The sequence below is a fragment of the Dipodomys merriami genome, unplaced genomic scaffold (genome assembly GCF_024711535.1).
Source record: "Dipodomys merriami isolate MVZ:Mamm:240054 unplaced genomic scaffold, mDipMer1.0.p SCAF_94, whole genome shotgun sequence".
NCBI classification, from domain to species: domain Eukaryota; kingdom Metazoa; phylum Chordata; class Mammalia; order Rodentia; family Heteromyidae; genus Dipodomys; species Dipodomys merriami.
In genome coordinates, this window is record NW_027206557.1 from 4,618,642 (window position 1) to 4,635,438 (window position 16,797).

Sequence of the window (16,797 nt, forward strand, 5' to 3'; positions counted from 1 at the left end):
AGAGGGGCTATGCTCAGACTTGCCTGTGGCAGGGGTCTCCCTGAGGATGGGAAAACAGTCTTGACCATGTGCACTCTGCTGTCCTACTGTGCTTATGTCCTCAGCCCAGTCCTGTGTGACACACAGGTGTGACTACAGGGCTGGCTTCTATGGGGCTTTAGATGACTGGAGGGACATAGCTGTATGTGCCAAAGCCCCAATGCCAATGTGGCTTCCCATTGATGCACAAAGGGGCTTTTCTGCAGAGGAGCTACCTGCCACACAAGCTTGCAGGAAAAGCCACTCACAACCAGCCCAAGGTGTCCATGCCAGCCTGGTGCCTGTGCCACAGGGAGCATGTGGGAAGAGCCACTCTCACAACCAGCCCAAGATACCCACATCTGTGCCTGGCAGCCCAAGTTCCCATGGAGACATACACAGCAGCTCCCATATACAAATAACAAGGATAGCCCCCTATTCTGGGTAGGTCTGTCCTACAAAGCGGCTCAGATCTTGGCAAGTTCTAGGATGCAGGGAGCAAAGTGGAAGGCAGGTGGACCAGAATAGCTCAGTGGGGTCATACACACAGCCAGGTTGAGGTAGGAGGTGACATATCTCTGGTCCAAAGCTTCCTGTGCTTCCCCTTGAGCACACACAGTGTGGGTCATCTGAGATGTTCATCTGCTGGCAGTCCCCCTACCCCTCTAGCCCACATCCTCAGGAGGGCCCAGCCATCCCCTAGCAAGAGGCTGTGGTAAGAAGCTGATAGGCAGTGGCAGGAGGCAGACTGATGCTCCATGGCAAGATGAGGCTACAGCTAGGCCTCTGGGGAGCTCTCCAAAGAAGGGAAGTAGCAGGTTCCCGCCCCCCCTCCCCCCGGGGGACTGGCCTGCAAAGCCAGGGACAGCAATCTCACATGGCAAGGAGCTAATCCTCTGGGTGCCTGTGAGGAGAACACGCAAGCCTGAATATCAAGTCCTTTTATTCCAAGGATGACCTCAACTGATTTCATACCAGTTGCCCTCTACTGACCAAAGGAAACGAGTTCATTTTTTGACCAACGCCCTGGACATAGGAATGATGAGCCTGGGGAATCCACATGCCCCACCCTTGGAATTTTGTGTTAAAGATTTTGGAGCCACCCAGAATCTTACACTCTCAAGGCCTGGCTCTCCTCAGCCACGTGGCTACACTCCTAGGTTCCCTCTGACACCATCACAACCCGAAGACACCCGTCTCCTTGATTCCCCAATCTTTGGAGCCCGTAAGTCTTCACTACGAGGGAGGACACTCAGACTGGATCCCAGGTGGTCTGTTCACAAGGGACAGCATGCCCAGCCATGTCATCACACAGGAAGGCCCCTCCAGCCCTGCAGAACCATTCACTAAGCACTCTCCAAGGTTCCTAATGGGAGATGGGAGCAGGGGAGTCTGTGCCCTGACTGTGGAGACATAATGAAAAACAGAAAGATGACCTCTTCCAGGCCTCCATGAGACCCAGCAGGGACAGGCACCCCCAGAACAATGCTTCCTATATAAGCCTCTACAGAACAAGGCTCCATGATGACCTATGGCAGCTGGGCCAGCAGGCAGGATCCATGCATGCCAGCCAGCCCAACTCAGTCCTGCTACACTCTCTAGAAACGTGATCACCTATGCTTGGCCAGCCTTTCTTGAGACCCTGATTGCGGTGACGTAAGAGGCAAGACACCACATCCCAGACAATGGACCAGATGAGCTTCTATGGACTTAACTGTTACGTAACCCAAAGTTATGTAAGTACCCAGTGCCTCAAAATGGAAAGTCTTTATGTGTGTTAATATGAAGTCATCCTGGAGGAGCCTTTTACAAGAAAAAGAGGCACACGGTGAGAGCTCAACCATGTGACAAGGGAGATGGGTGCTGGGGCACCTCTGTAAGTCAAGAAACATCAAGAATGCTGGGAAATAGCACAAATGGGTTCTCTTGTTGGCTTCTAAAGATGCAGGGCATTATTGGCACCTCGAACTCAGACTTCCAGCACTCAGAATTATGACACAGTATGCTTCCGTGTAAATTTTCATCCTGCAGTTCTGTTCCAGTTACCCTAAGAAACTAATTAAAGGCATAAGATATCGAGTTCCTCTGCCTGGGCAAGATCCTGGTACTCAACACCCCTGCTGCCCTCACCACCACCACCATCATCACCACCCCACTCTGGGACAGTCCTCTCTGACAATGGTCACACTGAGCCCCACCCCACCAAAACCTTTCTGACCAGCCTTCACAGGACGCAGTATCAGTTGGCTTTGGGTTTGATTAGGTGTCCATGTCCATGTCCACCATCGCACTTCCCCTAGCCCCCCTGTATTCAGGCTGGACCTGTAGTCTGGCTGGCTCGGAATCTGGAGTCTCGCTCTATGTCTCCCCATCTTATGGGCCCTGGGAGCTGGGCTCCTGGGGTCTGGAAGAGGGTGAGCAGGTAGGTACCTGGCATACGTTGTAGTGCTCAAAGAGAGATAAGAAGCCAACGTCACTCCGCGCAGCAATGCCACGGAGCAGTGTGATGCGCCCATCCCCGGAGTCCAGCTCCACCACATCGTTGAAAACATTGGACACGGCCCTCCCGGTCAGGAGCAGATTGACGAGTTCCTGTTGATACGGGAAAGGGAAGCCGAGTCAAGTCCCTGGAACAGCTGGGGAGGGGGGATATTGGCAACAGGGAAAGAGGGTGGAGAAGGAAAAGAGACAGAAATCAGAGGCAGTGGGGACTAAACTTTCCACAGGCCCTGAAGGGAAAGCTGCCAGCTTCTCATCAAAGCAACTCTAAGTACTCAGTTGTTATTCCATGCATTCGCTGAGCACCAACTGCACAGGACACTATTCTAGACCCCAGATTGTGCTGTATCTATTTTGGGGAGGGGGGGGAACTTACATAGCTTCAAGCCAGGATCCAGGCTAGGGGTCAGGTTTGTGCTATGTGGTCCAAGCCCAATGCAGGACATGACAGGGCTCCAGGGCCCAGACAGCAAGGCCATGTGTCTGGGTGAGAGTTACTCTGTGGAGGAGTGACTTTTATGTGTATCGTTTAAGAGTTCTTAAAATCCACTTTTAGATTTTGTAATGACTTTAGCCTCAAAATTATAAAAATAGTCCAGACTGCCTAAGTACCCTTCACCTACCCCAGCACAGTAATACCTAACAGCCAGAACCCCCTAATAACCCAATCTGTCCCCCAGCACCAAAGGCTGCACTCTGGGGCTAGGCCATACTGGGGCCTCACCTCAACACCATGGGCATCATGGGAAAGGCAGAGCAGAGGAAGACAGTAAAGGGCCAAGAAGACAGAAGCTCAGAGGGAGGACAGGGTATTAAGGCATTCCATGGCCCTATGGCCCATGCCGCACGCAGACAAGGCAACAACCATGAACCCTGCACTGGGAGCTGGCACGATGCAGAGTCTGCATCACCCCCACCAGGAGGACCACTGAGGGCTCTGCTGCTCCCATCTGGACTGGGAGGAACTGACCCTGACCTTTTTATGAGCAAGCGCCACAATTGAACCTCCACCCCTCTCCTCTAGCCAGGACCACTGCACTCTGGCCTCTGGAAGGACTCAGGCTGGTAAGTCTGTCTATGCCACCTGCCTACCAGAACTGGCACCACCTGGTGAGGTGCAGGCAGAGGCTTTCTTGGCCCTCAGGAACAGCCACAGCTGCCCTTATATAGCCTACGCCCTACAAGGCAAAGTTTGTGGAATGTTTTCCTTGAAATTGTGAAAACAACATCCGGGGTTAATAAATCCCTGTTAACACCAGCACCCCTGCCCCAGAGACAGTAAAAGCCTCCACTGATGGCTGCAGAGGGGGCCCCATTGGAGGGAGAAGTGAGTGGCCCCATTGTATCCTCCTAAAGGAAACCAGAGATAAAGTTAGAGGAAATATCTGCTCTAAGATTCTGCACCTTGGGGACAGTGTTCTCAGTGGGAAGTCTCCATCTGGTCTGCAACAGGAAAAAGGCCCTGCTCCTCCATGGGGATGTGCTCAGAACCCACCTCCCAGTAGCAAGCCTTCTGGAGGAAGGTGACATGGGAGGAATGGACAGTAATGCTGTGACCGTAGTTCACACAAGAAGGGGCACTATGCACCTCCTGCTGCCCATAGGTGCAAAAACCACACATGGCAAAGCTTAGCCAATATTTGGCACTCTGCTACTTGATGTGTGTCCCTGGGCCAATGGCAGTGGTCTCCTTGGGAAAGTCTGTTATATGTCTGGATTTGAGCCTGCTCTTCAACACATCCATCAAGAATCTATGTGCATTCCTGGTCTAGTTCAAATGTCCCATCTACAAAAGAGGAACTCGAAGTCCAGGGAGGAAAGGTACCCCAGAGCTCATTCTGCAAGTGCAGCAAGAACAGGGCTAACCCCAGCCCCACACTGGATGTCACCCCCAACCTGAGCAGCCCCCCATTCTCCACTCTACAAAGGGAGTGTCAGAGCAGCCTCGCTCTCTGCCCCATAAAGGAAGGCTACAGGCAGCCCCACTTTCCACCCCCCACAAAGAGAGCCCTATGGGAGCCCAGGGCAGCAGAGCTCTCCATTCCACAAAAGAGGCTTCAGGCAGCCCTGCTTTCCACCCCACAAAGGGGGGTCTGTGGCGCAGACTGGCACCCAGAATGTGAGCCAGATGTCCTGGGAAGTCAGAAGGGCAGATGGGCAATGGCCAGCCTTGCCCTGCTATGGTGTCCCGTTCACCTCTGCAGGGAACCCAGGTGGATTTCCAGAGCTGGACACAGGTGAGTGGGGCCTGCAGGGCAGAAGAATGACTTTGGAGCCCCTTGTGCATCCAGCACCAGCTGCTCCTGTGGCCCACATTGCACTCTAGAGGCCTTGCTGTGAAGAGAAGGGGGTGAATGGAAGCCCAGGTGGGATTTTGTTTCTGGCTTGATGCTCACGAGAATTTTAAACAGGTTCCTTTCCTGGCATCACTCCTGCCTCCAGCAAAGCCTCATGGGATGCCATTTGTAAAGACTTAGAGGGTGGTGGTGAAGACAATGTCCTGGGTGAATATAAGATCTAGGACCCCACTCCCTGCAGCTGGGGCCATATGGTGCAGCACCGGGCCTGCATTCTGCTGCTTCTGCATCCCCTGTGCTCTAAAGCACACTGGTTTGTACACTCCAAGTACTCCAGAGAAGGAAATGGTAAACAGAGCTCTCTTTTTTAGTCTCTGGAGCAGTGAAGCCCAGCAGAGGTGGGCCTATGCAGGCTGCCAGGAGGGAGCTGGCAGAGATGGGAAGAAGGAAGGGGCAGAGAAAGGGGGAGAACCATCCACCTTCCCTTGCAGGTTCCATACTCAGGCCCCCTGACCTGTGTGCAGTAGCCATGTGCTCCAATCAAGTGGCTGGTGGGGACATCAAAGTCCTGACGGACACTAGAAAACACAAAAAAGAATGGCTTCAGCAACCTTACAGACCAAGGCTAACCAATAAAGTTTCTCTGGGTGATCAGGCACTCCTCTCCGGCTCCAGGATGGGGATTCCATATTTGGTGGGAACATGAGCCATCTGTGTTCTAGGCTCCAGACGCAGGCCTGCTCTACCAAAATCAGTCTTCCCTGGGCAAAAGCCTTCCTTCTGGCCACCCCAGGCCTCTGGATCACCAGAGGATGAGGAGCCAAGCAAGACATAGCGGAGGACCTCAGGAGAGGACTTCTACATTCTGAATTCACATCCTAACTACCGCTACTCCCTCCTTCCTTTTCTGGACTCAGTCTGCCAGTCAATGAAATGGGAGGAATAGACACCGTGACATAAAAATGGATACCACTGACATGGGAGAAATGGACACAGTGACATGAGAGAAATGGACAGTGACACGGGAGGAATGGATACCACTGACAGGGGAGGAATGGACACCACTGACATGGGAGAAATAGACAGTAATGCTGCTACTATAGTTTACACATGACCTAAGTGGTTTCCCAGGGGATCATGTGTTAAAATTTAATCCCGGTGGTGAGAGAGTAATCAGACAATGTTTAGAGGAGGAACACTGGAGAAATGACCAAGATTAGGTAAGGTTGGCAGGGTGAGTCCCACCATTAAATCCTGGTGGCATAATGAAAGAAGGAGAGAAGGAGGGAAGGAGGGAGGGAAGGAAGGCAGGGGTAGAGAGAGAAGGAAGAAGGAGACACACTCCTGTACAATGCCCTATGCCCTCTCAGGTCCTTGCCAGAAGAAGGCCCTCACCAGGTTTGGCCCTTCACCTTGGACCTTCAGAACTGTGAGCCAAAATAAACCTCTTTTCATTAAAGCTTACCTTCTCCGTGGGGTGGTATTACTGGCAATAGCAAAAACTCACATACCTTCCCTGAGGTCTAGAGCAATAGCCACTGACTCCTCCAGGGCATAGCTTTTGCCTGACACCAAGTGGGCATTCCTTTAGGCCCTGGCAGAAAGCCAGGCTCCACAAAGGGGCTCACCTGTCAAGGGCCCTCAGCTCCCAGGTGACTGACATTAGTTCCATGTCTGCCCCAATGTTAGTACAGTGGCTCCATCCTTGGAATGAGTCCTCAAGTGGAACAAGATGAAAAGCCCCTTTCCTGGAAATTCCCAGCCCAAAGCAAGGAGTTTTAAGGCTGAGTAGCACTGGGGACAAATTGGTAGGGCCAATGTCACCTAGGAGGGCTAGGCATGAGGAGGCAAGTAGCCCTGAGTCTCAAAACCTTGTGCTGGCTCTCCCCATGCTCCAAATTCCACCACTGGGATGCAGCTTCCCTCAGCCACACTGAGCACCAGAGCTGGCTAGCCAGCAAACAGTGAAGAGCCATGGGCTACAGCCTATGAGTACCAACCTCCAGGTTTCCAGTCTGCTAGGAAGTATGACCTTGACTTTACAGATGCAAGAGAAGATTTTGCACTGGGATGGGTGAGGATAGGGAGCCTAGTTTCCAGGCCTGGCTGGAGCAGGGCCGCACACCGCCTGGATACAGGGGCAAGGTTCACCTCCTATATCCATACCCTAGAGGACAATAACCAGGCCAGAGGTCACAAGGGCTCAGCAATTGTTTATGGTTCTTTTGGTGGATTATAAATGAAGCTGATCCCGATTCAGGCTTTAAATCTAACTGTGTGCTCACAGACCTAAAACACATATCCTGACCTGTGTTTTTCCCAGACAACTTTAGAAACTCGAGCTCTGTAATGCTTGGAGGGAAAATGCTTTCTTGTGGTTTTGATAGGCAGGGCCAAATGGGGAATGTTTGGTGCTCATGAGATGGGCTGCAGTACCATCCTGGCCTGCCGAGAACCACAGAGGTTCGGGTCCTCTGGCAAGTGCTGCAGGGCTGGGCTACCAGAGACAGCCAGTGGATCTGGGAAGGAGCCAGCAGAGGTGACTCATGGCTGAGCACAGTGCTCGGCTGGCGCTAGCTGAGGCAGAAGAATTGATGGAAACGTTCTCCGGGGCATATACAAGCATCTTCTGATGAGAAGAAAATAACCTCAAAGGAGCCCTAGGGGGACCGATAAGCATCGCTGGCCAAGAGCCACCCGAAGCTTTCAGAAGCCATCCGATCTTCACGAGTTCACAGCCTCGTGTTCGCCCAGTGGGCCCGGGAGCCTGCGTCAGCTAGGAGCAGAGGGACAGGCAGAAAGGACAATGGGGGGAAATGGTAATTGCATACTTAGGTGCAAACACGATGGGAAATTCTAAAGTGTGCTTGGATCTTAAAAAGAAGGAACATCTGTATTTCACATCAAGGCAATTGGGAGACGCCAAGGAGCGGCTTATAGCTTAAGAGATTTACAACTTTGGCAAATCAAGATGCCCAGACCTCCCCAGGGAGCTCCTGTGGGGCTGAGTGCAAGGAGTTCTTGGGCAGAGCGGCACGGCCTCTGCTCTGTCTCACCATTAGTCAGCCCTCAGCACCAGACCCAAGTCCAGGCTGCTTGTGCAGCTGCTGTGTGGTCTCCATTCCACAACAAAAGAGTCTTAGGATGAGAGGTGTACTGGGCTGAACTATGCCAAAGTCACATATTGAAGTCTTGACACTCAGGACCTCACAATGTCCTTAGCAGGGTGATTAAATGAAAGTGAGGGTGAGCCCTAATAAGTCTGGCTGTTGTCCTATTTTACTCAGTAGAGTACTAAATAGGGTAGGGCATGCACAGGCAGACATGTGAGGACTTCTAGACAGTGTCCAATGAAGGCCCAGGACAGACAGAGACCCTGGAAGGAGCCAACCTTGACAGAATTTGGATCTTGAACTTCTAGCCTCTGGAGCTGTGAGAAGTAAGGCTCTGTGTGCCAATGCTGTAGGCTCAATCCTCCTTTAAAAGAAATCTCAGGGCAGAGCTGCCATTGTGTAGATAGTGATGGTCTTGCCCATCTTTTCCTCCTCCATCAGCCTCTATAGCTCTTCAGGGAACTCTTGGGCTCCAGATAGTTTCCTAAGAGCAGAGGCTGAGGCCACAGACTCCTGAGCTAGAGGTCCTTGCCTCTCTCTGGGCCTACCTCTTCATTTACAAAGCTAAGGGCTAAGAGAGGAAACTCAGGGGACCTCTTGGGACAGGAACAGGATTGCTTGGCCAACTCTGATCTTTAAGACATCAAGCCTCACATAGGCAGTTATTACCCCCAATCAGCCACCTCACACACCTGACCACAGGTACACCAGTTCTGCCTGTGTCCAGCCTAGCTCTTGTCTAACCCTTCTGGAGGCCACGCCCTCTGCTGCATCCCCACCACAGGTGGGCACTGATGACTGTTTGGGACACTCAGTGGTGGACAGGGCAGCCTGTGATATGGCTGAGAACCTGGGTTCCCAAGTCAGGGAGTGCCAAGCTCAAACCCACTGCCACTTATGGGCTGCCCCTATGAGCCTCAGTTTCCCCACTGAAAAAAATGGATATACTGGTGCCCCATCTATTATAGGTAACTATGAGAACAGAGTGGGCCAAACTATATAAAGCATCTGGCATTCAGTGAATGTCATTTCCTTTTTCCTACGATAACAATAATAAAAACAAGAAAACAATGACGGAGAGGCCACAATTCCTGCAGCCTCAACCATTTCTGTCACAGCAAAAGCTCCATGACCTCCAAGAGTAAGAAACAGAGCTATGAATTCCTGAAAAGGACTTAGGAAGAGTGGGTATTAAAGGAAAGCTGGGAGGGAGGGGGCGAGTCAGAGGACCCTCTGTGTCAGAGGATACCTGTGCTGTTGAAAGGTTAGAGTATTTGAGGCAGTGACCATTTGTTGCTTGTTTCAGAGCAGAGCAACACGTGGTGCTAAACCACCTGGTTGTGTGCCCTTATAAGACCTGCAAATCCTTTAGCTCGGGGCTCTCCTCCTGGGCTCTGCTGTGTTGGAGTGTAGGGCGAGGCCCAAGCTGCAGCCTGTTTAAATAAAACAGCTGTAGAGTCTGACTCTCAGTGGTCTTCTTGGTGGGGGTCCCGCGACCTTGGCATAACACTGTGTGATGTGATGTGGACAGCAGCAGCCACCTCACAGGGTTAAGGCCACAGGAGAGCAGACCCTGGAAAGGGCTGTGTACTGCAGAGTTCTCACCTCTCCAGGCAGGACGAAGAGGGAGGGCAGGGGGCCCAGGGAGAGCTTGGTAGAGGCTTCTCAGGGTGGAGAAATGGGACCTAGCTGAACTACAAGTCTTTACTGCTTCAAAGCCAGGCTACCTCCCACTTATACCTTCATCCCTGACCAGACCCTGGGCAGCTAACCCCTATAGTAGTCTGTGTCATGTTGTTCCTATTGGCTGTCAAAACCCTACTGGCTTTCCTTTAGAACCCTGCTAAACATCCCCTCCTCCATGAAGGCACCCCTCTTTGCCCGAAGGTGTGCATCAATCCATCCTCATGTGCCTGTCTCCACCCTCCAGGCAGCAGTCTTTCAGGACCAGATCATGTCATGTCTGTCTGGTTCCTGGTGCCAGACCCAAGCTCTAGATTGTACAAATGCAGAGCAAATATACCACACATGGTGAGGGACAGTGGGAATGAGGACATCCTGCAGAGTAGTTTCAGAAGCTGGACCCCAGGAGGCATGAAAAGGAAGAGGGTATCAGCCCATCCCTAGCTGAGGCTAGTCTGGCATAAAACCTTCCAGAGTAAGTACTTCCCTCCTCCCAGGCCTGTCCTCTTCATGGAAAGTATATAGTTCTGAGGTGAGTGGTGCTATACATAATACAAGGGGATCAAGGGTCACAAGAGACCCCCTGAAACCTGGGCCTGATTCCTGTCCTTAGCTGCAGGATGAGGGCCTCTTTCCTCCAGCTTAGGCTTAGTGTTTGTGGACATAATGATAGCCCTCAGCAGACCCTGTGGGCATTCACCATGCCTTGCCATGTTCGGCAACCCAGGAATGTGGCCCATTCTGATCTTGGAGCACAGCAGTCCATCCAGCACCGGGCCTGTCGCAGATTGTTTGGACCTCACTTTACACTTTTCCTTATAAGCTGGCAAACAACTGAACAGCATCTGTCACCTGACGTGCAAGGAAGGAGGCAGGGACTCAGACTAGGCCCACAGATAGTGCTGTTGTCAGCTGAGCCCTTCACTGCAATGACACTATGAGGTTGTTTCAGGGACAAGGGATCTGACCTCTCAGCTGCCCCCAGTCCTGTTGTTACTCCAGTCTATGTCTACCTGGACAGTGGTGGGGTAGGGTCAGCACAAGTGAGATCTCAGCCTCCTGGGAACATGTGGCTCAACCTGCCCTTACTAGAAGCCTTCCATCTAATGAACATTTTCTGTTACCTGACCAGATCAGAAAGAGGTGTCTTCAGGGTCACCCCTCCACTGATCATCTAAGTCAGAGCGTGGTCCTACCACTTAGCCCTCCTTGGGCCCCTCCAAGCAATGGCACTCGGTGCTCAGGACCCACCTCTGCTCAGAAAGGGCCTGCCAAGAACAAGCACCTCACAGAAGGACCTGTGTGAGCATCACCATGTCCCCAAGAATGTGCCTACTAAGGAGGCCTTAAGACCTCCCCCCAGGGTACCAAGACAAGCCTAAAGCAGGCAGCAACACCGAGTAGCAGCCACCACTCAAAGGAACATACAGCAGGGTCATGCCAGGCACAGCCCATCTCAAGAGGCAGGAGTCCTCAACCCACTTCCCGGGAAAGAAGCTCTAGGCTAGAGGACACTGACACCTGTTATCACTCTCAAGCTTGGCTCCATAAACAGCCAACCAAGAATCCCCCAGCTGCCAGTTCTTATAAAAGGCAGACTATTTACCTCTGCACAGATGACCACAGGGACCCCTTCATAGGGTGATGGGGACAAAGATGAGCATCTAGGCAGAGAACAAAGATCTAGCACACAGAACGCTAGGCATTGTGACTGCCTTTACTGGCACTGCTCACGGGCTTGTCCTGTAAAGATGGGGGTGGGGGGACAGGGAGAACTGTGGGGGTAAGACAAAGCCAAGCCTACAGGACCTCCATTTGAGTCCTTTGGGAAGCTGAGATCCACGCTGTCCCATGGGCCACAAATTATCTTCACACAGGTCCCAGAGAAGGCTCTTAGTCTGGAGACAGCTAATGGCACCTGTGTACATGTAGGCCTGTGTCTGCTTGTATGTTCACATTTGTATTTGAGCACATGTAACTGTGTCTGCCTGTGAGTTCATATCTGTATATATATGTTTGTCTATCAGCCCGTGTCCCACATCTGCATGTGTACCTGTATGCCTCTATGTGTCTGCCTGTGTGCCCACATCTGTATTTGTATACACATGCACCTGTCTGCCTGTGCGTTCACATTTGTATTTGTGTATATGTGTGCCTACATCTGCCTATGTGCTTATGTCTGTATGCGTGCACATGTGCCTATGTGCCCATGCCTGTGTGCACGTCACCTCTATGTGTCTGCCTATATGCCCACACCTCTATGTAACATGTGTACCTGTGTGCCCACATCTGTATGTGTATACATGTGTGCTTCTATGTGTCTACCTGTGTGTTCGTGTCTGTATGTTTATATGTATGCCTATGTGCCCACATCTGTATGTGTTCATGTGCACCTGTCTGCCTGTATGCCCACATCTGTATGTGTATACACATGTGCCTCTATGTGTCTGCCTGTGTGCTCACATCTGTATGTGTGTGCGCCTGTGTCTGCCTCTGTGCTCACGCCTGTGCCTGTGTTAAATTTGTATGTGTATACATGTATACCTCTACCTGTCTGCCGGTGTGCTAATGTCTGTGTGTACATCTGTGTTTATGTGCCATCTGTAGGTATGTACATATGTGCCTCTGACTGTGCCCACATCTGTTTGTGTGTACATGTGCACCTCTACATGTCTGCTATGTGCCAACATCTGTGTGTACGTTTGTGCCTCTGTATCTACCATGTCTATATGTGTGTACACGGGTGCCTGTATTTCCACATCTCTACGTTGTGTATAAATGTTTGCCTCTATGTGTCTGCCTATATGCCCACATCTGTATATATATATATATATATATATATATATATATATATATATACATATATATATATATATATACACATATGTGCCTTTATATGTCTGTGTTCACATCTGTATGTATATACACATGTGCCTGTAGCTATGTGTCCACATCTGTATGTGTATACACATGTGCCTCTATGTGTCTGTGGGACCACGTTATTATGTGTGTACATGTGTGTCTCTGTGTCTGCACATGTCTACATGAGTATACCTGTGTACCTCTATGTGTCGGCTTGTGTGGCCACATCTATACGTATGTAAATGTGTGCATCTGGGTCCGCACTGTGCCCATGTCTGTGTGAACATATGTGCCTCTATGTGTCCTCCTATGTGGCCACATCTGTATGTGTGTAATGTGTGCCTGGGTCTGCCTGGGTGCCACATCTGTATGTGTGTACATGTACACCTGTTTGCTTGTGTGCTCACATCTGTGTGTCATTTGTGCCTCTGTGTCTACCTGTGTGCCCATGTCTGTATGTGTGTGCCTATGTTCCCAAGTGTCTATGTGTGTACACATGTGCCTGTATGTCCACATCTGTATGTGTATATATGTGTATCTGTGTGCCCATGTCTGTGTATACATGTCTGTATCTGTGCATGTATCTTGTGTCTGTGTATATCGCCTGTGTGTATCTGTGCATGTGTGGGCACATGTGTTTTGGCAGAACTGGGACCCCAAGCTCATTAGCAGAGGCTATGCAGGTCTATATGTCTTCTGCACACCAACCCACTGCCCACAGGTGCTGCAGCCTGGGCTGGAACTGGTCTAGTTGGACAGAATGGGGAGGACAGAAGCTGAGGCCTGGCTAGAGATTGTATGAGGCTGGAAGCCCCCCACCAGCCCTCCATGCAGGGACTAGTAAGCCAGGCCTGGAGGGGTTGCAAAGGCCCATGCCAGGAACAACTCATATCCTGGTCCTGCCATGACAAAACACCCAGCAAGTGCTATACACACATCCATTAGATAAGGTCAGGGGCAACAAGTAGCAGGCAGACAAGCTGACACAGGAGCAGAGCATGTGGCCCCCTCCTGACTGCAACAGAGGCCCAGGAGAACAGTACTAGCCACAGAAGGATCAAGCATCTCCTCTAACGGGCCTCCCTGCCTACACACCTCAGAGCCATGCAGGAAGTCCTCCTCTGGATCCAGCTGAGCACTGCTTCTAAGCCTTCCCTGTCAGACCCCCAAAAGTCAAATCACTCTCCCAGGCCTCCTGGCCTTCGGGTTCACCTCTGCTTGAAAGGAACAGAGCCATCACCATGCTTCACCTCGCAATGCTGTCCACCTGCTATTACTCTGCGGTTCCTGGTGACAGAGCGCCAAGATAACAAGAAGCCCAGATAGCTCCTGTGGAGCAAGCTGCATAGAGCTCAGCTCCTGGTAATATACAGGGACTGCACAGGGGGGACCCAGCCAGTGCCCCTCCTTGCTGACCAGGCCCCTTGGCACCCACTTACTCACCTGCTCCTCAACATCAGTTCAATCTTGCCTGGGACAACACACAAAGAGCTCCCTCTCCCTGCTTCTTAAGAGACTGAGTCACCTCTTGGTGCTCAGCCTCCACTGCCCACCCTCTGCATCCCAAAGTATGAGTGCTGAAGTCCACACGAAGTCTGTGACAGAGGCAAGGAGGTGACCTGGGCAGGTGAGAACACAGCTGCCCTCTTCCTCACCCTGCCCAACCCCCCCCCCCCAGCCAATTTTCCTTTCAACCAGATACTAGGTTCATTATGTGTCAGACACTGGCCTGGCTTGGAGCAGGGGATGGGGACAGCAGGGAAGAGCCAGCCCCAATTGCCCCCACCCCACCCCTCTAAGAGGATAGAGAGATACTCACAGCTCTGGGGACCTGGACAGGATGGCAGACAGGGTGAGCAAGATGCAGCCGAATGGGCCTGCTTCAAACTGTGGGAGAGAAAGGATAAGGACACAGGACACACGTGGGGTCACACCAGACAGAAACATGCCCCAGGCCTATGACCTGCAGACAATTCATGTGGATCTCATCAGCCAGCCCCTCTAAAGGACAGTGGTACCCCAGGCTCAGGAACAATAGGGACAGGGCACAAGTGACACACAGGCCACCATGGAGGCCACCCATGACCTTGAGACCCTGAAGGCTACAGGAGTTAATTGAGAGCTCTATTAGGGGGCCAAGACTGGGGGTAAGCACTGTTCGTCACCCTCAGTCAGCCACTGAGGCTGAGACAAGGTGACCTGCCTGAAGTTACACAGCTTCTGACTGAACACTCCACAGGAAGCTGGGGCCGCCCCAATGCCAGCTCTTCATGTGGCATTATACTGTTCTCAGCAGTAATGGGGGCGGGGGGGGGGGGGAAGGGGGAGGGTTCCTAGGAAGGTGAGGGAGGTAGATCAAAATGTGGCTTTTTTGGTAAATTTTTGTATTTTTGAACATCAAAGGTTTGGTATTTTGTTCATCGTGGATTTTTGTTTTGTTTGTATTTGTGTGTGTATGTGTGTGACAAGGCCTGAGTGTTATCCCTTGAGTTTGTTTTGGGGGTATTGTTGCTGTTTTTGTTCAAGGCTCTAATTCCAGCTTTTTTTTCTTTTTGGCTGGTTACTTGGAGATAAAGAATCTCACAGACTTTCCTGCCAGGCTGATTTTGAACTTCAATTCTCAGATCTTGGGCTCCTAAGTAGCTAGGATTAGGCAGAACTAGAAGGAAGAGAGGAAGGGAGAGAGGGAAAGACCAAAGCTGAACCAATTCTGTTAATATGATTCTGGCTCTGCATTGCCCAACTGTTCAGCAAGTCCAGGAGTCACAACCAGCTATGACAGACCATGTTCCCTGGGGAGTCACTTCTTGCCACCTCTTATACCTGTCCTACAGCTGTATATCAGTATGAAATATGTTTTAAAATGCTGAAAGGGGGGGATTCTTGTTTCTTTTACCACAGCCAATAAAAATTATACAATTTATCATATTTCCATTTTTGCACTGGCTGCCAGGAAACTCAGAACCAAATATTGTATTGTTTGGTAATGATTATAGCTCAAGTTTTTGACAAAAATATCTCTTTCTTGAAATATAATCTCTATTTCATCCAGTAATTTAATTAGTTAGTTAATCAGTCATAAAATAACAAAGCCTACTGACTAAAATTCTGGTGCCAAGAGGATCTTCCCTAAGGCACTGCCTTGCCTGTGTAACAGTCAGACACAAGAATGGCAATGACACAGGGGGCCCAAGATCCTGTGTAGGTGGGGGCTGTTGCTGTCACTCCAGTCCTTGGACCACCCCAAGATAAGCCAGCACTCAGGCTGGCTCCCAGCACAGGGCAGGGAAGTAGCCCCTGTTTGGCCTCCTTGCCCATCAGAATACAACTGACTGGTACCAGTATTCCATCTTGCTTCTAAAAACATCTATTAAAATTATCTCATCAAAATCTAGCTGCCAAGACATGGGAGGCCACAGGATAACAGGCCAGCTTAAGAGGCAAGCCTGGCAGAAGGCAGGGCCGGAAACCACAGCTGGGGCCAGAACAATGTCTGGTGCCACTCGGGAAAAAGGGGCCATTCTCCCCACACAGAGCTGTGGCCATACAGAGACCTGGGCCCACCGTGGGGCTCCAATGGGAGGCAGGGTGGGGTACCTGAGCTAACCTGGGCCACCAGACACCTTGCTGGGGATGGATGGTAATGAAATGCAAGCAAGGAGTCTATTTGTTTTGGGAAGAGATGGCTTGGTGTACATTTCCAGGCCTGGCAAGGGGAGCTCCTCTTAGGCCAACCCATAAAAATGGACTTGGTGAGCCCAGTGCTGAGACAGCTCAGTTGTGTCCAGCAAAAACATAAACTAAGCTGTGGGGAGCATTGCTGTCCAGAGGGACAAGGGCCAGGGACTGGCTGGCCCAGTATACCACGGGCTGGGCCAGGGAGGAGCCTGCCGGGGTGTAGCAGCCACATGAAGGAGGGGCCTGCCGCTAGCACCCAAACACTAAACCCCTCTCTTGGCCAGACACACAGGTGAGACCCTACCTGTGGGTCTGGAGGCCTGGTACTGAGGGCTGGCCCCTCACCAGAGGCAGTGATCAATCTACAGAGCTAGGACCTACTTACTGAGTGATCATTTGGGGTCCTTCTACCACAGGAGTCTCATTTGTCACTTCTCTTCTGGCTGGGCAGCTCCATATTCATCCCACCCTCCCTCCAGGCTACTCAAATGCTGAGGCCATCAGGCTGGGAGCAGCCCTGGGGATGCTGATGCAGCCTCACAACACTTCATTTAACAGGTTTATCCAGCAACTCTAAGAGCTGTGTGCAGAAAAGATCTCCTGCAGCATTTAGGTTCCTTGTGATCCACCACTAGATCTGGCAACTG

The 16,797-nt window shown here is 51.3% G+C and overlaps 1 protein-coding gene across 2 annotated transcripts in view; it reads right to left on the minus strand.

Moving 5' to 3' along the window:
- Mindy4 (MINDY lysine 48 deubiquitinase 4) overlaps nt 1–16,797 on the minus strand; it is a 98,073-nt gene that overhangs the window by 14,052 nt on the left and 67,224 nt on the right. For both annotated transcript variants that reach the window (XM_070014297.1, XM_070014296.1), the window contains exons 13-15: nt 14,292–14,359; nt 5,329–5,392; nt 2,449–2,610 (exon numbers count right to left, since the gene is read on the minus strand). In XM_070014297.1, coding sequence (XP_069870398.1) covers nt 2,449–2,610; nt 5,329–5,392; nt 14,292–14,359 — 294 coding nt within the window. The remainder of the gene's footprint in view (nt 1–2,448; nt 2,611–5,328; nt 5,393–14,291; nt 14,360–16,797) is intronic.